The sequence below is a fragment of the Micromys minutus genome, assembly GCF_963924665.1.
Source record: "Micromys minutus genome assembly, chromosome: 4".
Taxonomy (NCBI): Eukaryota; Metazoa; Chordata; class Mammalia; order Rodentia; family Muridae; genus Micromys; species Micromys minutus.
This window is the reverse complement of record NC_137973.1, coordinates 54,260,404-54,284,777: the sequence shown is the minus strand read 5'-3', so window position 1 is coordinate 54,284,777 and position 24,374 is coordinate 54,260,404. Positions and strand designations below refer to the sequence as shown.

General features: G+C 44.5%; 1 protein-coding gene across 1 annotated transcript in view; it reads right to left on the bottom strand.

Moving 5' to 3' along the window:
- Nucleotides 1–6,139: 6,139 nt before the first annotated feature.
- ALG14 (ALG14 UDP-N-acetylglucosaminyltransferase subunit) overlaps nt 6,140–24,374 on the bottom strand; it is a 72,151-nt gene continuing 53,916 nt past the window's right edge. Inside the window, exon 4 of the mRNA XM_080915535.1 lies at nt 6,140–6,544. Within this exon, the coding sequence (XP_080771661.1) occupies nt 6,314–6,544 (231 nt within the window). The 3' untranslated portion in view covers nt 6,140–6,313. The remainder of the gene's footprint in view (nt 6,545–24,374) is intronic.

Here is a 24,374-nt window from a genome sequence, read left to right as displayed (position 1 = left end):
CAGCAATTCCCTGCATGAGCTTAAAGAAGGACCCAGGGTTGGCTGTCACTTTGAGTTCACCCTCTGAGCAGACAATTAACTCTAAGCAGACAATTAACTAATCAAAGCATTATGCCAATGAGCTCCTGTAGTAGTTTGAGTGACAATGCCCCAGTAGGCTCATACATTTGAATGCTTGGTCCCTGTTGGTGGAACTATTTGGAAAGGATTAGGGGGTGTGGCCTTGTTGTAGGAGGTGTGTCACTGGGGGTGAGCTTTGAGGATTTAAAAGACTAGAATAAGTGTTCTTTCTCTGCCTGCTTCTTGTGGACCAAGATGCAAGCTTTCAGTTGTTCCTGCCACATGCCTTTGTTTTAACAACATGGACTCTAGACCTCTGAAACTGTAAGCCCAATTAAAGACTTCTTTTACAATTTTCCTCAGTCATGGTGTTTTGTTACAGCAATAGAAAAATAACTAAGACAGACCCTCAAATATGTTTCTCAGGCTACTAATTATGTGGCAACTTGCTAGATAGAAATAAATGAATTCACAAATCAGTAGCTGACTGAAGGCTACCAGAGAAGGTACTGCTGTGACGTCATTTAGAACAGCAGTTCTCAAGCTGTGCCCTCAGAAACGCTTGGGGTTGTGACCTTAAGGGACACCCACCCCCAAATGAAGTCAAAATCATCTTCACAGACATCCTGTTATGTTATCTGCCCTCTTCCCACATTCTTATTATTACATAGGAGTTTCCAGATCCCATCATACATAATGACATCATGGCTGTTAATCACATATGTTCTTGGATAGCAAATACTGGCAAATGAAGCTCATAAGTAGAATCTCATTGGGGACTTTGACAATGCTAAAGGTGCAATGAGTGATACCAAAAAGCTCCAGAATGAACTATCAGCAGATCAGGCCTGGACCAAGTCTGAATATATATGAACTTACGTGTTTAAGTAATGTCAATACTTTGTTCAGATCATGGTCTACGTGTTGCCAAAGGCAGATCAAGGAGACCAAATTAGGATGTTAATATTGTCTCTGAAGAAAAAAAAAACTATGAAGTGAAGTCATTCATTTGATCCTTCCACGGATGTTTTTGAGCAGATGGTTATGTCACAGAGTTCTCTGGAGAAGCAACCCAAACTGGGGTCTAGGAGATAAGGAAGACTCTGAAGGTGAAATTTAAGTTTGAAAGAGAAGACACTGTAATGGCTCTTCCTGGTTGTCAACATGACTACATCTGGAATGAACTGCAATCCAGAAATGGAGGACATGCCTATGACCCAGGTCTTGGGATGACACATGCCTTCAGTCCAGGTCTTGAGGTGGGAAGACACACCTTTAATCTAGGCCACACCTTTTTCTGGAAGCCTATATAAGGATGGTAGAAGGAGGAAGCTTTTGGTTTTTCTTTTCCTGCCTGCCCTCACCTTGCTAACACACCCATTCCTTTGATGACATTGGAGCTTGCTTCCTTGGAATTCTAACTTCTACAGAAGACCAGCTGAGCCCCTTGTGGGGCTGAGCTACTACCAGATTCTTAGACTCAGTATTCACAACTGCCTATTGTTTGATTAGTTGGACTGCAGCCTGTAAGTCATTCCAATAAATTCATTCATTCTCTCTCTCTCTCTCTCTCTGTCTCTCTCTCTCTCTCTCTCTCTCTCTCTGTCTCTGTCTCTCTGTCTCTCTCTTTCTCTTCATTCCATACGTTCTATGACTCTAGAGAACCCGACTAATACAGATATTTTAACATGGCCTTTCAAATATTAGCTAAAATGTCTACTTTGAAGCTCTGAAACCTCTTTCCAGAGCAGTGAGGACTCAGTTCACTCCTTTAGAGTACCCTGCTCATTTTCTTACTCGTATTGTGTTAAGGTAAATCTGGGATTAGGAATGTAGCCATACAGCCCCAGATTCAAACCTCAGTACTGAAGAGGTTTAAAAAAAAAAAAAAAAGAAAAGAAAAAATGTGTCAGATGCTAAAGAAATTTGGGTCAAATCCAGCCTCTGTTACTTTTTAGTTTATATAATATTTTGTTTGGTATTTTTGAGATAGGATATGTAGCCTAGGCTACCCTTGTTTTCAGCTTCCTAAGTGCTGGGATCTTAGTCACAAACTATTTCTGGCTATATAATATTTAGAAATTCATTTAGCCTCTCTGTGCTTTAATTTTATAATAAAAAGTGTCAATCAAATTCAGGAATTTATATTGAGCTACATTTAAGTTGTGGCCATAGAGGACCGGGAGGTAGCTCCATGGCAGGGTATTTTACCAGTACCCGTGTGTGTGTGTGTGTGTGTGTGTGTGTGTGTGTGTGTAGACCATGGGACTGAAAAGAAATGGGTAGACATAAGGTAGGTAATATGTCAATGACAAAATTAACAAGCAAATTCAACAAATGAGAGAAACAGTAAATGTCATGCCAAAGAAAGAAGAACAAAGGATAAGGGGAAGTCCTGGCAATCCTAATTTATTTTCTTCACCCTTGGTATTATGGTTGAAGTCAGGCTTGAAATATGCTAGACAATTGCTCTACCACTATGATGTGATCCTTAACACTTAAGAGATGTTCCTATCTGCAACTAAAGGTGCACAGCGCTGAAATGCCAACAAATCCCTTTTAGTTGGGGCTGGGAGTTGGCTCAGTGGGTAAAGTGTCTGCATGCAGACTGGGAACCTGAATTTAGATCCCCTGGAGTGCATATAAAAGTCTGGCATAGTGGTGTGGGCCTGTATCCCAGTGCTAGACATGGAGAGAGGAGGCCAGGGGCTCACGGGCCTTGCTGAGTGAGAGAGCTTCAAGATAGACCGTGCTTCAAAAGATTGTGGAAGAAGCCCTCTGTCAACTGCTCTTATTTGCATGGAAATTACCCCCATCCCTCCTTTCAGCAGATGGGGTTTTAAAAAAACAAAATGCACCGACTTAGACTAAGACACAGTACATACAGTAAGTGGACAGGCTTCCTAATTTTAACTCACTGTGTCAGAAGGTAAAGTAATATGTTTAAGTTGCTTTTGTAGAAGAAAGCGTGGTCCTTTGTAGCAGAGACCTCTTGGTATCCAATTTAAAAGTCTGACAATGTTCTTGTTGTCGACATAGAACACAGTGCCCTCCGTTCCTGGCGTGAGCTTCCTGCCATGACTTCTGGGCATCCTTTTTGAAACAAACCTTCTGACCTGGAAGGCTGTTGAGACCTTTCGGGATAGTTGAATGGTAGATAAAAATCTCCAGGGAAGTAGGTGTGGGCAGGATGTGTGGTTTCCCTGCCTCTCGTCTGAAGGCTGGTTCAGTTGGTTTGGCATAAATGGGGTCTTAGACTAAAAAGGTTCATTCCGGAGTGTTCCAAGAGAAACACAAAAGAACAAGCCACCTATTGATCTTCATTTCAAGTTGAAACTAGAACATTCCTCCTCAACAGTATAAAAAGGGACAGCAAGAAAACTGTCTCTTCCTATAACCTCAAAGCAGTCACCTTTGCCAGTACAGCTGGTTCCGTGAGAGTACATACAGCAGGCCATGTGCGTGTTTCCCGAATAATCTAGAACAAGCAGGAAGACACGATAAAAAGTGTTTTACTCTGGCTCTGAGAGCACAGCAGACTGAACCTGGGGAAATATTTCCCAGCTCTTGGTGATACACTACACAGATGTTTCCCTGGCACTGCAGGCTAGTCACTTACGTAGGCACTGCAAGCATTTGGGATGTATACTGCTGGGGGAAGAACGGGACACCATTGGTATTCTTTTCCCTGGTTTGAGACCCTTTGCAATGGGAGTGTCTGTGGGCTGAGGGAAGCTACTGTATAGTCCTGATAGGCATCAATGGGTCCGAATACACCCAAGGCCACTTAGGAATAAAGTACATAGAGAGAAAAATTCTGATATGAACCAAATGCACACACTGCTGCCACCAAAGAACATTGTTTTCTTTCTAGCAAGGAAGCTTGTTTGAACTCTGACCCAGGTTAAGCTATAGTAATCTGCTGCCTGACATTCCAAGTCAAGAGGGCAGTGTTACTAGCTAAGGCTTGACATTCAAGGACTAAAGTCAAAGCAAGTAAGCCACTGGCTGGTTGTTCCAAGGGCACTGTCATGGTTTGAATATGCTTGGCCCAGGGAGTGGCACTATTTGGAGGTGTGGCCTTGTTGGAGTAGGTGTGTCACTGTGCCTGTGGGCTTTAAGACCCTTGTCCTAGCTGCCTGGAAGCAGTATTCTGCTAGCAGCCTTCAGATGAAGATGTAGAACTCTCAGCTCCTCCTGCACCATGCCTGCCTGGATGTTGCCATGTTTCCATCTTGATGATAAAGGACCTGTAAGCCAGCCCCAATTAAATGTTGTTTTTTGTAAGACTTGCATTGGTCATGGTGTCTGTTCACAGCAGTAAAACCCTAACTAAGAAGGCCAGCAAAGATAGTAAGTTTATGCATAGTCTAAGGTGACAAGACAAAGAAAAGATACTAGTTACAGATGAACTGGTCAGCAGGGAAGGAGTCTACTAAAAGAATAGGAAAACCTATATTGGCATTAGCATTGTATTGTTTCAGTACTGGGGGTTGAATTTAGGGACTCGTCCATACCAGGTATTCTATCATGAAGAAACATCTTTATTTTTTAAGATAAATTTGCTAAATTACCTGGGACTATCCTTGAATGACTCTATATTCCAGACAGACCCGGAACTTGTCATCTGCCTGCCTCAGTTTCCTGAATAGCTTCAGTTGTAGAATTAGTGACAGGCCCTTTTACCTGTTCAGCTCATATCTGCTGGTCCATTCCTCATTTCTTTACTACATTCACATCGTACAGATACAGCAGAATATTTAAAATCAAAAGCCATAAAATCCAGAACTATATGTGAATGTCTTTGCATTTTCTGTGGTCTTGCTATGGAAGTAGTGCTTACAGGCAGGAGACAGACATTCTGGCCACTGAGGAACTGCTGTCAGAGACATGATTCTGTCAGGGACACAGTCTCAAGTAGCACCAGCTATATAATTTGTGAGGTCTACAGTGTGAGTTACTATTTAAAATCAGTAAGATACTTGAGGGTGGAGCTGAGAAGCCAGGTATTTTTCTAACACGGTAGAAAATGGCAGCAGCTGTAACAACAACAACAATAGTGCAAGGGGAAAAAACAAAACAAAACAAACCAAAGCTGGAAAGCAAAGTGTGGGGACTCTCATGAGTATGACACAGTCTGCAAATTCAGGAAACTGGACCCACTCCCAAGTGGGCCTACCTAGGCGCGTATCTGGCTTTGTTATTTTCTTGTCACGTGATCCTGGATCCGTCATCTATAAAACGGGCAGTAAGAGTCTCTATGTCATTGAGTCCTTCCGGATTGAATTTGGTGTCATCTGAAAAGTGCTTAAAATACCTGGCATATAGCAAGCACTACATAAATGTTTATGAACACACCCTTCACTAGGTAGGCAGAAGCATCTCAAAAAGCTAGAGACAATTACAGCCATTGAAAAAAAGTAATATTTTTTTCATGTTTGAAATTTTAGATTCCTGACTGATGGAATCATGCTTTTATTATGAAGACACTGCTATTATAATTTAACCAAACAGATTTTAAAATACAGTCTGGATCCAGGCCAACAACACATAAAGCAGACTGAAGAATAAACAAAGACACTTGTTTACAGTCAGAGGTCTGGAAGTCTGTGGTGTGTAAATGGACAGAAGACCCGTGAACAAACTGTTTGCTTTATGCAGAGATAGCTCATGCTTCATTTATTCTGAGATAGCTCACTCAGATGCTTCCCCAGAAGGTTTAAAGCCTGAGATGTCTGAAGAAGGCCAAAGGGATGCCTTGTTCTTTATCTTCCCCTCTTTCTTACCTCCTTGTCCCCAGTTCCTTACACCAAGAACTCCTGATCCTCCTCCCTCACCTCCTGAGAGGATCCCAGGCTAGGATGACAACACCTACCCCCACCCTGCCTTATCCTGTTCTTTTCTTTTTATAATGTAGAACACTTTTGTTTTATTTAAAGTTGTAAAACAGGAAATGTTACTAAACATACACATCCTATATTTGGGTCAGGGGAAAAAAAATCCATGGCTGGCAGAGTCCAAAGAGAAAATTCAAGTAGTGTTGAACTCTTTTATTTAGAAGAATGTTTTTGTGTACAGACATAGCTATTTGGTGGTCATTATGTGCTTAAGTTTGTCTTTCTTCATTGAGTTTTGGTGCATTTTAAATTCGTTACTATTGATAATTCTTTGGGCATTTGAAAAACTTCACAGTAAAGATAGTATACTAAATATTGGAAACTGTAATGTTCTCAAGACTTAGGGTTGCCATTTGTCAAACAATTCTCCCCAGGTACACAGACTTGGGGTACTTTTCCTTAAGAGCAGGCCACTGAACAATGAAGTAATCAGAGAGATTCCACAGAATCTTCCCGGACAGGGACAAAGTCTCCACTCGGCAGATGCTCTCAACGTAGACAATGATCACTTTCTTTATTCCAAGAATCCCAAGGAGCAGAGCGGACACACAGATAGGAACGCATGTTCCTGGTCCATTACACAGCACCTTAAAGAAAAAAAAAAGGCCAAATCAAATTACAGAAAACTGTCTTCACTGGACCATTCCGAATCTAACACCCTAATCTTAGAGGGAGATTTATTAATCCAGTTAAGTCTTTCTTTTAAGAACACGGATATGACAGTGTGTACTGAAGGCAATGTACTCAGAAGTCACATGGAGCTTTGAAGTCTTGGCTCTCTTGCTTGCCAGCTGTGTGTGACTTGGGGTGAATCACTTAACTCTATCCCCGTTTCTCTCTCCCGTCCCTTCCTCTCCATCTCTGTCTCTCCTTCTCTGTGGGGTACGTGTACTCATGTGTGCGCATGTAGAGGTAGAGGTCAGAGGTTGTCTCCTTTCACTGTTCTTACTTTACTGTCTCAGACGGGGTCCTCTCACGGAATCTGGGGCCCACCATGTTGGTTAACTGGTTGGCTAGCCCTGGAGTCCCACATCTGCCTCTCTCTCCCCACCCATGCGGGGCTACAGACAACTGTGGCTTTTAAGTCGGTGCTGGGGACCAGACGCAGGTCTTCATGCAGTACAGCCATCTCTCCAGCACCACAATCACCACAAGCCTTGTGAACCTCCAGTGTTCCTCAATACAGAGACACGGAGAAAACAAAACAAACTATGGTTCATTCAGTTGTCTTTCTTCTACTTATGTTCTTAATGTGGACGAAAATGCTTCAATGACTATGATGTAGTATCTCTTGGGATACTACAAACAAACAGGACATTTGGAAAAGAAGACAGCTACCTGAATGATGTTTTTGTTTGTTTGTTTGTTTGTTTGCTTGTTTTACTCATCAGAACTGAATCTGTGCCTATAACACAGAAGAGTTTTAGTATTTTTGGAATTTTGCTAATATCTACAGAAAGCCATCAATTTGAAATAAACTGGATGACTAACTGAAAAAAAGAAATATCAGTTCCAATCACAGAGCAACTGCAAAAATGGTTATTGGTCTTTGAAGAAAGGAGAGGAATCTTACTTTATAGACGTATTAGTAGGATAATTTATTATTGCTTGAGAAAATACAGTATCTTTCACATATGTTCATAATGACTGAATTAGTAAAACCCAATAATAAATCATTTTCCTCCACAGCTACAGTACAGGAGGCTTGTAGTTGTCCACACATGTCTGTTAGCATCACGGACAATGTCACATGATCCTTCCAAAACCATATCCACAAGACATCAGAGACTCTTCAGACACAGAGAATCTTCACATACAGAGCTGAGCATCCTGTGCTGTGCACGACATGGGACGAGCATCCTGGCTCCGGGCAAACATGGCAAAGTTGGCAAGAATTTGAAAAAAGTCATTGTGCTAAGCTCCACCCTACCTGCAAGTATGAGAGCACCAAACACCACTCACAAGCTCTGCTTGCCCTCAGGCAGGCTCCATCTCTTTGTAGCTTTCTGAAGTGCTCTTCCTAGAATTTAAATGGCTTTTGTCTTTCATGGACAACTTTTCTTTTAGGATATCTCCCAGGTTAGCAGTGACGAAGCAGAGCCAGAGTCCAGCCTTTACTGACTCTAATCAGAGTGTAAACATGGCCCACGGTGGGTGGAAGTGGTCCATCGGCTGCAGATCAACCCAAGGCTGGCTACAGCAGTAGCTCTCATCTGCAGTATTTATTAACCATCCACCACAGCTATAAACCATGCCAAACATGACGTATAGAATGCTTTAATTATTCCTCGCATCTTGCGAGAAGGCAATCTTGCTTGATTGGTGGTAGAGAGCTTATATGGCTTCAGGCTACATTTTTATTTAGTTATCCTAACTTAAAACTGGGGAGATAAGTCCCCAAGACCTCAGTTTGCCTCTACGGTTTTTTGATACCTACAAACTCATTCTGATTCCTTTCCTAACTTTACAGTGCCCCACCCCAGTTGTAGGGCCAGCCCTGTACATCAGAGGATGGTCAGCTGATTCCTTGGCCTCTGTCCACAAGACTCCTGTAGTCAAGGCAACCAAGAAGGATCTCAAGCACTGCCACATTGGTCCAGGCAACAACTACTGCATTAATTCCTCAGTCTTCTTCAAAATGGTGTAGAACAAAACCAAAGTTACAGCTTTCTGGAACTTCAGCAATGCAAAAATGTTTAATATGTTGTTTTAAAAATGACATACATAACCACATTGTGTTCACCTCAACTTCTGGCTGACTCTCCACAAGTGGCATATACACATAAAGAACTGGGTGCTGGTGAGAGGCTCTGCCACAGGCGTGAGCGGGAGGCTGGTGCAAGTGAGACTCAGAGCTATTTGTTTGCTTCTCAAAGCTCCGAATCTCCACCCTCGGAGGCACCTTACTCCAGAAGGCCCAGGTACAGCAAACCCACAAAATCATAAGTCCGCAAGTCAGGGAAGCACAATCTAACCCAGGGAGAAGTTATTGACTTAGGCTGTCCAAGTCCCTCTAGCCCGGGGTATGGGAGGTAAAGGGGAATTGGGGGAAAACAATAATCTCAAGGAAAACCATTTTTAATTAATCACAGATCTTAATTCTAGCAGCAGCCTAGTTTTTTTTTTAAATGTGGATTATGATTTTATTATTCTAAGAAGCATACCAGAGAGACTTACTCCACGAACTGAAAAGAAAAAAAGGTCACCAAGAAGCTTTGTGTTAAACAACTTTACTGACAATACCAATTCTCAGTGCCCACCCATCACTGCCCTGGCCCCTGACTCTTGGCTTACTTCAAAGGCAATCTACAGTCAGCAACAGAGGAAAAGAGGAGGTGGGAGCAAGGGGGGAAGAAAGAGAGTGACGCTTCTCTGCTCCCCACCAGTGGACTGTCCATCTGTAACTTGACTGTGCATTCCTTTTTTTTTTTCTTACAACTTTATTTAAAAAAAAACAACAACAGAGATACATGTACAGATTATTAAAAGCATTTTAGCGTAAATATATAAGAATATATTTTTGTCAGTACTTGATTGTTTTTAAAGGTTTGATAGTATGCATTGAAATCTTACTAGTTACAATGATCATAAAGTACATATAAAACGAAATGTAACATGTAAACAGACAAAGTTTTCTTGGTGTGTAAAGATTAAACATAATGATTTTGAAATGCCAAAAATTGCCACAAGGCTATCTTTTCAGCTCTTGAGTTATTAATGATTTAAGGTCTAGGTGTACCCCACTCTGAGAGGGTGCTATACACTTATTTTTTTTTTTCTAAGAAGGACTGAGGCTTCCACTTTTTGGCCTTTCTCTCTCTCTCTCTCTCTCTCTCTCTCTCTCTCTCTCTCTCAGCTTCATATGGTCTGTAAGTTGTTTCTTGGGTATTCAGAGCTTTCTAAGGCTAGTATCCAATTATCAGTGACTGCATATTGTGTCTGTTCTTTTGTGACTGGGTTATTTCACTCAGGATGATATCCTCTAGATACATCCATTTTCCTAGGAATTTCATAAAGTCATTGTTTCTAATAGCTGAGTAGTACTCCATTGTGTAAATATACCACAATTTCTGTATCCATTCATCTACTGAAGGACATCTGAGTTCTTTCCAGCTTCTGGCTATTATAAATAAGGCTGCTATGAACATAGTGGAGCATGTGTCCTTATTGTATGTTGGAGCATCTTTGGGGGATATGCCCAGAAGTGGAATAACTGGGAGAGCTGATGGTTTTATTACTGCTTTAAAATTGTTGCAAACTTTAGAAAATGGAAAATATTCAAAAACTGTAAATGAAATATGATGTTGGTATCAAAAATTGAAAAAGGCTTTTATAGAAAGAGAAGCCACGTGAATCTTCCCTGGACATTTCAATTCAAAAAGGATTCAAACAGAATCCAGTTTCATTAAAAGAAGCTAGTTTTTTTTTTTTTTTTTTTTTTTTTTTTTAAGAGCTGTTGTCATCAGTTGCTCTATAAACACTAAAGAGGCATACAGCAAAATTTAAAACATATTGTGTGTGTGTGTGTGTGTGTGTGTGTGGCTACACGTGTCTGAAGAGACTCTGGATTCCCTGGAGATGAAGGGCCAGGTGCTTGTGAGGCGCCTGACCAGTCTGCTGGCAATGGACCTTGACTGTGCATTCCTAACCAGACATTTACACGTATGTGGCTGGCTAACATCATGGCTGTCATCATGGGTTTTTCTTTTTCTTTCACACAATATATTTTGATCATGTTTGTCCCTTCCCCAAAGTCTTCCCAGACATTCTTCATTTCTCTAACCATTCAACTTTATGTGCTTTCTCTCTTCTTAAAAAACAAAAACAAAAGCAAGAAACAAAAGCTCCCCACAAAAATGAAAATCAAAACAGGCAAAAGATAAGACAAAAAAAAAAAAAAAAAAAAAAAAAAAAAAGAAAGAAAACAAAACCAAATAAAAAAAAGTCAATACAAAGCAAAACGTCTATTAAAGAACCAGTCTAAACTATTCCCAGCGCTTGAAATGTTCTCAGCTACAAGAAAGGGGTATCTGAATCCAGTCTGACCAGAGCACTGAATTCTTCTACCAAATGCCTCTGGTTCAGGGCAGAGCATATAAGACAGGTAGAAGCTACAAGACTGGGACATCTGATGGCCTCCTAACTGAATGTGTCTCTTCTCTTTTCTCCTCTCCTCTTTCTTCCCCTCCTCTCCTCCCCACCCCTTTCTTTCTCACATGGAGTGTTGTTATATAGTCCTGGCTATCCTAGAACTTATATAACCTAGGGTAGCCTCAAACTCCTGAGTTATGCTCCTGTTCTGAGCTGACATTATAGGTAAGTTCCATCACACCCAGTTGGAGCAGTGCTTTCTCTACTGTCTGGAAGCCAGATGGGTGTGAACCTGGGACTCTTGACATCTGGCTTGCTGCCATGTGGGGACCTTCAGAATAAAGCCACTGCAGAGGCAAGCAGAGCTGAGAGATGAAGGCAAGGTTTAAGATCTGTGACTCCAGCTGTGTTTGAAGGGACCTAGATCTTTCCCTAGACTTGCCAGGCATGTGAAGGGATACGTTCTATCTTTGCTTAAGTCAGTTTTAAACAAAATTTCTGTCACTGGCAATAAAAAGCATTCTAATTATTTTTTATTTTGACTCACTTTCTGTCTAGTCTCTGACTACTGGCAGTGCCAACCATTAGGTGTTCAATGTGTATTTATGGGGTGTAAATGCACTGAAAGTCGGAAGTGCAAGAAATGCACCAACGCCACAGGTCTAAGAAACAGAAAGGGGCCAGCCCACTATGAATGTGGAGTCATGAGAGTAGCTGCACCAAGGACCCAGAACAGTCATCGAAGTTTGTTGTTCTGCACACGGGTCAAGTCCTACTGACTGAGACTTAACAGCTGCATGCATGAAAAGACATGCTTAACTTTATTAGTTTGAACTTAACTCTTAGCCCAGCCCGAATCCCCTCCCAACACTGAAGCCAGAGTTGAGGCCTTTGGGGTGCCATGTTGGTTATGGGCCAGGCATGTGGTTTAGGTGGATACAGCCCAGGGCATGTGAAGGTGAGACTGGAAGACCACAAAGGCTTCGTTCTTAGGAGATAAGGTAGAGAAGCAGAGCCTGAAAGTCACGTTCTGAAGTCTCTTTCTGGTAGAGCAGGAGGCTAGAGAGACATCGGGAACCTGAGGGCCTTGGGGACACAGCTGCAGGGATGGTCTGTAGCGCTCTTAGGGACAAGGATAGAAAACTGGAGCCCTCTGTGAAAACTGCGCTATCTTAGGCAGGAGGCTATTGGAAGTCACATTCTGTCACATTGCAGAAATCTATCCAGGGAGGTGGCAGGAACAGGCATGCTCTTGAGGATTCTGAGATGAGGAGACTCGGGAAGAGAAGCTCAGCTACAGCTTAATAGGAAGTGAAGTTGGTCACCATGTCAACAATGGCTGGAGAGGCAAGATGTGGTGCTGCATGCCTTTAATCTCAGCTCTCAGGAGGCAGAGGCAAGCATGTCATACCTCTGTGAGCTCAAGGGCAGCCTGGTCTACATAGAAAGTTTCAGGGACAGCCAGGACTACACAATGAGACCCTGTTTCAATAAACAAACAAAATTGTATCTTGATTATGAAATCTGATGCTGGTAGCAGGCCAACTCCATTTCTCATAGCATACGATAGCCCTTTCTAGGCCCCTTTTGCAGTTGGTAGATGGGCCAGAAACTTGGTCAGATGTCTGTCTCCATCTAATTAGGAGTCAGTGGCTGGAGAAGAATCTGTTCTAGTAGCAAAGGTGCTGCTGTCACAGGTCAGCATCCACTACCAGTGGTACCAGCCACAGCATCCACTGTCCAGCAGCAGTGGTAATAGGTGTCCTCAGTAAGCAACCCTGTGCCCATAGGGCTTGGGGCCTGGCTCTACCTGCTCAGCTCCTACTTCACCTCTCTGTTACCTGTGGCTATTTCATCAAGTTCCCAACAGTTTTAGAGTTCTCAGCAGCATTTCCCTAAATTCTTTTTATGCAGTCAGTCAGAACAGAGGGTGGTTTGCTGCGGAGGATGCTAACTAGTCTGAAGGAACAAGGGCTGTGAGAGCAACGAATGCAGAGTCAGAGCAGCAGAACGCGCTGTGGTAGCTGGGCTTCCTCAGGCAGGGCCGAAGCACTGGCCCGTTGCATAGGAAGGAGAAAGCGGGGATAGAGACTCCATTGTAAAAGGAGATGTGGTGAGTGTCCCAGGTGCAGAGAAATAAGAAAAAGGTCTTAGACAGGAGACGAGGAGGGTAAAAGTGCAGTCACATGGAGACGCCAGGAAACTTGAAACAGACGATCTGAGATACTCAGGGAGGACAAAACGTGCCACTGCAGGGAAGATGGTCTGGACCACATGTGGCCAGTGTTGAGTGAGTGTGTGGACAGCAGGCAGGAGAGAGATGCGGTTACGCATGTACTTGGCTCATATTGTGGTACCTTGTATTTCTTCTCCTTTACGTTTTAGTCATCTGAGTGGTAACAGACAGGAAGACCCAAATATCAGGACCAATGTGAAATAACCAAATAAATCCTAAACACTTGAATCAGTTTGTAATCCTCAGGGTCTCTTCCAGGTCTGCTGCTAACACTGCCCGTCGTGACTGCGTGCACTGAGCTCCCCTGTCCGTGCGTAACTAAGCTCACGATGTGTTTCTGCTCCGTGTGCTTCTGTGTTCCACTGCAGCCTGGCCAACTACTTTCATTTTGTTGTGTAATCCATGCTTGCCGATTTTCTGCTGTGCTGACTTTAGACATGGAACTGAACCAATGGAAGAGAAAGGAACCGGTGGTATTCAGTTAGAGCCAACCTCATGCTCAGACTTCACCTAAGCTGCTGTACCAGTGTTGACGGTACTGGTTCCTCAGGGAGTCACTTGCATCTTCTAGTTGGCAATTCAAATCACTGTTCACAACTTAACTAAGTCGCTGGAAGCTTCAGGCTTGTGAGATCTTGTCCAGTTGTTAGGTTCCCAGACTGATAACCCATCACTGACTGCGCCTGCTCAGACAGATGCCTACTCACAGTGCTCCCACAGTGTATTACAGGGTGAAGCGACAGCCATAAAAAGGAGGAAAGCCTCTAATCTGTGGCAACATGGATGGGACTGGAGGATATAAGGTGAAATAAGCCAGGTTTAGACTGACAGGCACTGCAGACTCTCAGTCATGTGTGACAGCTAAGAAAGCTGATTACACGGAGTCGAGCAGAACCGAGGTCACAAGAGACCAGGGAGAGACAGCAGGAGCCAAGTGGCTAACAGGTAACAAAGCACGTTTTATAGGGAGAGGTTAGTTCTGGTGTAAAACAGCACAAAAAGATAATTATAGGAGATAGCGATACTCAAAAATAACTATAGGGGAGCTTGATTGATAATTTTTCCAGCACATGGAAACTATAATACTTGGTCCTTAGACATTGTATATAGTTACAATATTACACTATGTAAATGAGTAAAGGTATCATATATCTAATTGTTTCAAAAAGGATGTTAAATAATATGGATAATGTTTTTACCTATTCCATGTCTCAGTTTTTCCATTTACAGATTCTCCCATTCTAGAAATATCTTATTAAGCAGAGGCAACACGGCAGTTCTGCTCTGGCATTCAGAATGATGCATGTGTTAGTGAACAGAAGTCCTGCTCTCACAAAGGTTACATCCCAGCAGGTCGACAAGAAGTCACCAGATACACATCCGGGCCTGGAGAGACCTGAGCACGGCAACAATATCACCAGACCCAAGGCCACAGCGTTTGGACATTTCTCCATCTGTGAGTACAAAGTAGGTGAAGGAGCTGAGAGGCTGTCAGTGTCCTGCACCTGCTTGGATAAGCCAAGGACTAGAATGAAGTACTTAGAAGGAACAGACAGCCAGAGTGGCAGCATCCTCGGGTGCAGCACAGCTTCGGGCCTCCTGACAGCTATCAGTTAAGGAAAGAGAATCTTCTAGTTTTCTGTTCTCTGCACAAATGCACCAAAGGCAAGACTTCCTGCCTCCTTGGTCTTTAGTTTTCATTGTATTTTTAATCCACTGAGACGTTTTCATTGAGTTCTCTAAAGACTATGGATCCAGCGTTTGTATAGGACTTTCTGATGGTGGTCATACAGAGCTGTATGCTGGGCATTTTAATATAATTACGCATCCTACACAATAATACTAGTTCCTCTTTCCCTGTGGGATACGATCCATCCTTAGCAGATGCTTCATGCCGTGAGTACTGAACCATTCTACAGAGACTATACTTCCCTATGCATACTCATGACAAAGCTAAACTATAAACAAGGCACAATATGGGATTGCCAATAACTAATAATAGGATAACTATAAAAATACACTGCAGATCTTGGCAACTTCAGGCCATGATTTCTTTTCTTTCTTTAAATCCAGGACTTTTACCATTTCACTCACAGGAAGCCCTTTATAGATTTTCTTTGGCATATCCAAATTGCCAACATCACAACTTTTAAGCTATAAGGTCACTCTTAAATAAAATAACCGCTACCTAAACATAAGTACAGTGATCCTGGAACTCTCCATCTGATAAGGAAGAAGGCGTATAAGTGCCCAATGAGTATGTGTGTTTGACAGAATGGGTATGAATGCTGAACAAGGGAAAGTCACATCCTGGGAGGGACAGGGGAGAAAAAGCCAAAATTTCTCACGCCACTCCAGACTGTGAGCAACTAAACCTTAGTACTTTAACATTTTAAATTTAATATTTTCAGACTGCAGCTTGTCATGAGTAATAACATTTCAAAATGTGAAACCTTGGATGAGGGAGGGCCCTGAGCCTCATTCGAATCTTCCAACGCTCTGTGAGGTTATTTTCACATTTTTAGGCAAAGAGCAGAAAGGACAGAGATCCACAGACATGCGTACTAATCACACAGATCATCCATGAGTAAGCTGAGACTCACACCAAAGACGCGAAGGCCAACTCTGGGCTCCTCCCCCTCACGTTGGCCACACTGGAAGCAGGGTGAAGGCATGCCAGGGCAGAGAATCAGAGAACACGAAGGTAAAAATCTGGCAGAGGCTGTGAAAGTATTAGAACCGAGAGTCAGTCGTGGGCCAGCGCATGCTGTTGGAGTCGGACCGACGGGTCGGCTGGCTGCTTCTGCACAATTGTGACAAACGACTGATTTTCCTCGTGACTCTAAAGTGTCCACACACTCATGGCAGGGAAGATACACCAGAGCAGAGCACTTTCTACTGGCACGGAAGAGGACAGAGTGAGGGGCTGGGGCATGCAAGGCCTTACAGGGCACTCCGCAGTGACCAACTTCCTTTAAAGATGGCCCTACTTCCGGCTTCCTATTCACTCCCAATACAGCCACCATATGATTACCAGTCATCGGATCAGACTCCTCGTTCTTAACTGTCTCTGCAGACACTCTCAGAAACACAGAGTTCACCCCCACTCTCCCTGCCATTTCCTACTCAAGGCCAGCAGACAGTCAAGATTAATCACAACGAGCAGTCAAACCTTGCTGCACAGCAACAATACAACTGTCAACATTTTAAAAAGAAAACAGAATACCTTCCTAAACAAGAAGAACTGGCTTGAATTCAAAGTAACTAGGCAACTCCTGGCTTCTGTTGAGGCCCTCTCATAAGCAGGTAGGTGGTATCTTCCTCATTTAAAAAAAAAAAAATTCCCACGTATTACATTTCTATCTTGCTGGACTAAAGATCAGCCTGCAGTTTTTCTTAAAGAGTCTATGTGCAAGCTAATTCTGTATTTTTAAAAAGCTTAAGAATTTTTATAGAGGAATATCAGACTCCTTAAGTCTAAGACAAAAGTATACATAAGAACCCTGATGATACAGTGTTAGAGAGAGAGAGAGAGAGAGAGAGAGAGAGCGCAAGATACAGACAAAAAGGAATTGATCAACTGAACTGTATCAAGCAGTTGTCCTGTTGACTCAAACAACTCAGTACTTGCAGCAAAGTCACACCTTGAATGAATCGCTACCATCTTCTAAAGAACACACGCTTTATTTACCCTCTGTGTGTTTGGGATCTCAAAACTCTTTTTCTTCTCAGCATTGCCCATGTGTTGCCAGCATCCAAGTCATGGTACATGGATGCCACCGGTAGCTTAGCAGTTTCTCTGAGGTTGCTACTGACTTCAAGCTTATCCGAATGATGCTAAGCTTGCCTGGCTGCGCTAATGACTTCTTCCTGCTGCAGACTTAAAGCAGGAACATCATTAGGATCTGAGGAACTCAAACAGTTGATCACTACATGGAGACAACCAAGCAGAAAAGCAATTCTAGCTATGCTGTGGTGCCATGTGCCTTTACTCCTAGCACTTGGGAGGCAGAAGCAGGTGGATCGCTGAGTTTGAGGCCAGCCTGGTCTACAGAGCGAGTTCCAGGACAGTCAGGGCTACACAGAGAAACCCTGTCTTGAAAATATAAATAAATAAATAGGAAAGTAAAGCAAAGCAATTATTCTAGTAGTTCTGAAGTCTCCAGACCATATCCATCTGGGGATTCTTATTTAAATGTGGAGTCTCTCTAGATCAGAATCCCCACGTCTAAGGCCAGGAGTATGCATGCACTCAGATGATTTGGTTTGGTATAAATCAGCACTTGGAAATTTCCACTCCACTGGAAGGGACACTGAAGGCTGCATTCATCCTTACAAGAGGGTCTATGTGTGCTACAGGGAAAGTAGCCAAAGAAGGCACGGTGGTCAGTTAGTGTACTTTTCTATTGCTGTGATAAGATACCAAGATCAAGGCAACTTTAGAAGGGTTTACCCAGAGGGACAGACCCTCATGGCAGGGAATCCTGGCAGCAGGAGGCAGCCATGGTAGTAGAGACAGCTGAGAGCTTACATCTTGGACCACAAACAGGAAGCAGGGAGAGCTAACTCAAATGGCCTAAGCCCATAAGCTCTCAAAACCTGCCCTCAAGGACTACATCTTCTAGAAAAGCCACAGGTCCTAAGCCTCCCCCAAATAAGGACACCTACTGGGAACCAAGTATTCACCCAAATGCTGGAGACTCTGAGGGACACCAATCATTCAAACCGCCACAGGTGGGTACAGAGGGCCATCTCTCTGTCTTCTGCTCAGCCCCACCCCGGAGGCAGACAGTTTAGCTGAACACCCCGAGTATTCAACAACAGAGACGGTTCAGCCAGAAACCTTTCTCCACGACAGGTAGATTCAGCTGCCTCGTACAAAGCAAGTACTCCTGAAGGAGATACTTATCCTAAGACCTCAAAGCTCACTCCATAATTACCCACAGTGCTTTTTGAAAGGTGACGGCTTTCAGAGAACACGGACAGACAGGATGTGAAGATGGCATTAAAAAGACGGGCAAGACATAGTGTCCCATTCTACCCAGTCACTCAACTACTCACCATAGTTCCTGGTGTCCTGTCCTGTCCCTTCTAAGAGCATGTGGGGGGAGGTTTGCTGCCCACGCTTGGCATCACAGCCCTGGACTTTGGGGATAGGATGGCAGGTGGGCAGGGCCTCTCTGAGGGGCTGCCCAATCTCTCAGCACACAGTGAGGCCCTGTCAGAGCAGATTTTATGGGCATGGGCAGCAGGTTTAAATGAATCCAACAAGTAATTTGGCAAAGAACTTGCCTGACCAAATGCCAACGTTTCTTTAAAAAGAGATTCCCAGCCACTGTGAGACCTCTACACCTCTCGGGTTCCTAATTCACATATGGAGCTCCCCGTTTGTTGAAACAGTGAGTATCTCAAGTGTTGGTATGCTATGGAGGAAAAAGGTGAGAACACTTTGGGGTCAACTGCTTAGTTCCTGGCTCAGCCACTTCCCCCGTGTGCCTGTGTGATGCGAAGCGGTTACTCCAGCTGTCTCCCAAGAGCCAGGCAGCCTACCCCACTGGGGAACAGTGCAGATGAACTGGGCAAAGCCCAAAAGCTCTCGGTCGCTGCAAGTCCCACAGGTACACACCGTTCTGTAGTTTCTCTGCCTGCAGCTGCCTCACAGCTGCCGAAAGATGGGCCTGAGGGCCTGCGGCAAGTGCGCAGCTGCGGTTCCTTCCAGCTCCCAGGGCCCTTTCTGATTATCTGAGCCCCCCCGCCCTCCAGGCCAGCCAAAGGCATCGCTGGGCCACAGTCCAGGTGTCTTCCATTGAGCAGTGGCTTCTCTGGTTCTCTGTAAGCAGCTTGTGAGGGAAAAGGAGGCAGAGACAATAACACATAAGAACCCCTATGTTTGTGCAGTTTCACTAAGAGGGCCGACAGTGTTCCCCCGGCTGCTTACTGGTAGGATTTCTCAGGGTAAGACTTAAAAGTCTTCTTGAGATTTAGACAGCCCATTAGGATACAGACTGGAACGATCTTACCCAGGGTTAAATCTCACTTCCCGAGTGACAGCCTTTCCAGGGAGTTAGTGCTTCGCAGCCTTCGATACGTTTACCCACTGTTGTTCACGATCCCTATGGCTGCCCTGCCCCATTCGGCCTTCCCTGGCAGCCCACCATGGTGCTAGGTTCTGAAGCAGACCTGGTCTGGAAACAGAAGCAGGCTCCCTCTGGGTGCAGGAAGCGATGGCAGCAGGGTGGCAGAGGGAACAGAAGCAAGGCACACTGAACACCCCGAGTATTCAACAAGAGACGGTTCAGCCAGAAACCTTTCTCCATGACAGGTAGATTCAGCTGCCTCGTACAAAGCAAGTACTCCTGAAGGAGATACTTATCCTAAGACCTCAAAGCTCACTCCATAATTACCCACAATGCTTTTTGAAAGGTGATGGCTTTCAGAGAACACGGACAGACAGGATGTAAAGATGGCATTAAAAAGACAGACAGGAGCTTTAAATTCAGCATTAATTGTAAGCCAGTGTGTTAACGTCTGTGTAGCGGCTCGACCTGCCACCAGCCCTCCACTTTCGGTCGTTTCTTAGGGAATTTGTGCAGGAGGAGAGGGGTCAGCACAGTTGATCACAATCTGGATGCTGCAGCTTTGGGTTACCCGTGTTTCTGTCTTCTCTGCTAACTTAACTCTGGGCTAAGTTAAACTTCTTCCTATGCCCCAGATTCCTGATTTACACAATGGGGTAAGAATGGCAGGTGACTGACTCACAGAACTGTCCTGAGGACCACATGAATTAAAATGTGTACAGTGTCATCATGGCACCTGGCACTTTTCTTGGCCCTAGGGCCTGGGACAGTGAGTCAGCCTTCAGGGAACTCAGCCCATTGGTACGCATTCAGTCCATATAGCACATGCTTCTTTGAACAAAGCAGGTCACACACGTTTCAAGGGGACCTGTGGAGAAACTGCGCGCTTGCTCTGCGGGTGCTGGCCAGTTTGAAATCACAGTACCTCAGCAAAAGCAAAGGCTTTGTAGAGCGAGCCCCTGCACAGATATGAACAAAGAGCTTCTAGAACAAGCCACTAGATAAACAGTCTGCGTGCATTGCTGACACTCTTTAAAGGCTGAAGTGGATGCTGTGGAGATGGCCCAGTTGTGGAAGTCCATGTCTCACAAACATGAGCCCCCCCCCCCCCAGGACCCACATAAAGGGGCAGCAGCGACAGGGTGACCTCACATGAGGAGGAGGAGTTGGGAGGACTCTCAGACGCTTACAGGCCAGGCCTACGCAGCACACAGCGGTCAGTGTAATGCAGAAACCCTTTTCAACACCAGCTAGGAAAGAGTTTAAGAGGAGCGAACGCTGATCACTTAAGCACTCAGACAGGAACGAGGGAGGGAGGAACGGTACAGACTGTTCGAAAGCCGCTAAATCGACTCCTTTTTCTGCCCTGCGAGAAACGGCACATACTCTCCTTTCCTTGATCACCGCTGTTAGACTTCTGCTTCAGAACCTGAAACTTCTAATAACATCCTATAAAAATAAACCACAGGGCAGTCCATTCCAGAGACTGAAGTCCCTCCATCCTAGGCAACTCTTAAAGCAAAAGATGGCAGTTAGAACAAAACAAACAAAACAGACATCAGTTTGCAAAATAAATGTCTGGCTTAGTATCCCATGAGGTATGTGGTTTTGTTAGATTTTTTTTTTTTTCTTTTTAAGTAAAATGAGACTTCAGGTACACGATTTGAATATTTAGATATAATTATGCAGGAGACAGGAGAATTTGTTAAATTCTGGCATTCTTGGAAGGATGTGTCCCCCTGCAAGTGTCTCCCCCTCCCCTACCCCACTGACTTTTTATTATGTCCCCTTCTTCTGTCTCCCAACTGGCAAATGTGTGTGGAAGAAGGGCAGCTTCATCCGCAGGGGAAGTGTCTGCGGTTTGTCTTCTGACCAGGCCCCTCTCGTCAGCTGCAATGGTCCCTCCTGGGTTCCACTCTCTACGTTGACTCTGAGCCTGCAGGAACAGGGCCCTGGCAGCCAAGACATATGAAATCATATCTTAACAGCTGTTCTACCAGGCTGGAGAGATGGCTTAGTGGCTAAGAGCACTGGTTGCTCTTCCAGAGGACCAGAGTTCAATTCCCAGCACCCACACAGCAGATCCCAACGGTCTATGCTCCAGTTCCAGAGGATCTGACACCTTCACGCAGATGTATGCATATACAAGCAAAATACCAATGCTCATAAAAAAAAAAAAAAAAAGTTGTTCTTCCTCTGTGGAGAAACGGCACAAGTATTGTTCCAGGTAGTGTGACGCCACAGAGGGAGGAGTAGAATAGGGAGCTACACTCTCTCACGGGGCGGCCTGTCTGCAGTCATGCTCTATACAGTGTCCTGCTGACACCACGTGCCACCAGTTCCATCATTCTAAAGCATATTTGATTGTTCCCAGTGCCTTCTTTGTCCAGATTAATGCATTTGGAAACACATCGATTGGATTAGCAACAATGTAGCCAGGATGAAGCAACTCAAGCTGTATACACGGGTACCGGAAATCAAAAGCTTCAGGACCACGACTTGTAGATTAAAGGAACAAAACAAACACAGGAGGAGAAAAATGAGCAAATGAGAGGTTCAGAAAGACACTACAGATAGACCCTGTGCCTACCGAAGGGCACTGCTAGCTCAGAGGTGTCGTGACTGAAGCCCACCTCTCTCCCGCACTCTTTGTAAACGGTGCCTCACTTCGATGGCTGGAGAGCTGTGGATCTGCATGTGCCGGTGAGCGAACAGACAAGCAGTGCTCGCGCTGTTTACTATGGCGACCAGTGGTCAAGGGTGAAGCTCAGTTCCTGTTTCACTAGAGCAAAAAGAACTAACTCCCCAGATCTCAGGAGAGACAGTATTAATAGTGGCACTTCTTAGTGTCCCAGCTCTGTTCTCCACACTGGGGCGGGGCAGGGGAGGAGCCTCCCGCATCAGGATAGGCCCAGGCTGGTCAGTTTAGCCAGCCCACAAGTGCTTGAATGCTTTCTTTCTTTCTTTCTTTCTTTCTTTCTTTCTTTCTTTCTTTCTTTCTTTCCTTCCTTCCTTCCTTCCTTTCCAAATTGAGCTTGTCATTCTGTCTGTCTAACATCCATCTATCCTCTACATTTGACCAGGGTGTCGAACTCGAACAGAGAACAGACCCAGAGCAGGAACACTAAGAAGCCCTACAATCTAACTCAGAAGTAGTGAGCCTGCAGTAGCTGAAGAGCTGTATCCTCCAGTCTGGCTTTCTGTGTTAGTTGATAAAGCTAATAATTTGATTTCTGCATCTTATTCCCCCCAATTTTTTCCCCAGTGCTAGTGAATATCAGGCAAGCACCCTACCACTAAGCGACATCTCTGCTCCTGTATCTTATATCTGAATTCATCATGAACATGTGAGAGCTAAACACAAGGTACAAATACACATACTCACTAAGTATTTATTAGATGAATGAATGAATTTGTCCAAGGTCATGTGGTTAATAGGAAACAGAAAAGGGACTTGAATCCATGTGTAATGGAAAAGTTCCTGATTTTCCAAAATTCCACTTCAGTGGTTCTTGTATGAGTTCTATTTCTGAGCTTCAAATGGGCTGCCGGGAAACTGGAAACGCTGGCTGGCCTAGGCATTAACTACCTTAAAAACTCTTGCATGCTGAAGACCTCTGCTGATGATCCGTACCCGTGACAGTGGCGAAGGCTGAGCTCAGCATGTCTGTCTGCTGTTGGCCACAGCATGCCAATACTGACTCGCTTTTCTAGAAACTCGGAGGAACCAGAGACTGTGACCCAGCAGCAGCATGCAGCGGAAGGGGAGGAGAAAGGGATGGAGCAAGGCAAGGAGATGGATGAGCAAACGAGGTGAGGCAAGGGACCCGAGCACTAGGAGAAGAGCAGAGGCCCACGAGGGGCAGCTGGGAGTGGGGAGGAGGCAGCAGAAAGAACATACAAATAGGTCCCAGGAGACAAAAGGCAAAAGAATCAAAGATAGACCAGTTACAGAAATAGAAGCCGATTGCCGCAAGAAGAATAGCCACAAAGCACTGTCTATTTTGTGTCAAAATGATGACAGGTGACCCTTCTCAACCCCTCAAAGTGTCAGAAGCTGTGGTTTGCAATCCTAGCATCCAGGAGGCTGAGCAGAGGAACCCTTAAGTTCTAGGCTCCCCCGGGCTACATTCGGAGGGAAGGGGGAAAGGTTCCTGTCTCAAAAAGCAAAACAAAGCAAAATTAAAACTAAGCAAATACACAAAAAGATGAAGTTACCGATGGGCTGGATGCCAACATATTAGTTGAAAACAGTTAGGGTAGCAACAGACAATCCCCTCCACAGGCAAAGGGGTAGTTTGAGCCTTTAAGGTATCTTCTTCACTAGCAGCCTCAGCTGGGTAAGCACAGAAGGGTCTGTGTGGCTGGCAACCATCAGTGAGTCCAGCAGGACCCACACTCACTGAGCTAAGGCAGCTGCGTTGAAAGAGTTGGACTCAGGACTGTGTATCACAAACATCATACGAGAACAGGGTTGTCTCTGCCTTTCGAGCCATATTTCCAGCCTGTTTAAAGGCCAGGCTTAGCTGACTGCCTCCCTATCCCCCAAGTGTTGCACAAAGAATTCTCTGACACACTGCAGCCAGTACAGATGAAAGCGCTTAAGTGTGAGTTCAAGCAACAGTGCTGGGAGTGACATTTCCGAGCTGAAAACAGTGAAATCAGAGCATCCCCGTTCACGGAGATTAAATGTCAGGATCTCAGTGCTTAGCTGAGCGGTAACTATGGAAGTTTTAAAAAATGGAGAATTCAGCTTTCTGTTGTAAACGGCGCTTCAGAAACCTAAGAAAAAGATTTTAAAAGCAGAGAAGTAGCTGATCTAGGCTGGATGGGGGCATAGAGTGTTACTGAGCTGGACAAGCTACGGAAGCCAGCTCAGTACACAGCCTGCGTGGTGCCTGCTGTCCCTGACCATCACGGAGGATGGGACTCCCCACTCTTCACTTAGCATGGTGTCAGTCACAACCCAAACACAGATGCTTCAGGGCACAGAATTTTCCACACTGGGCATGA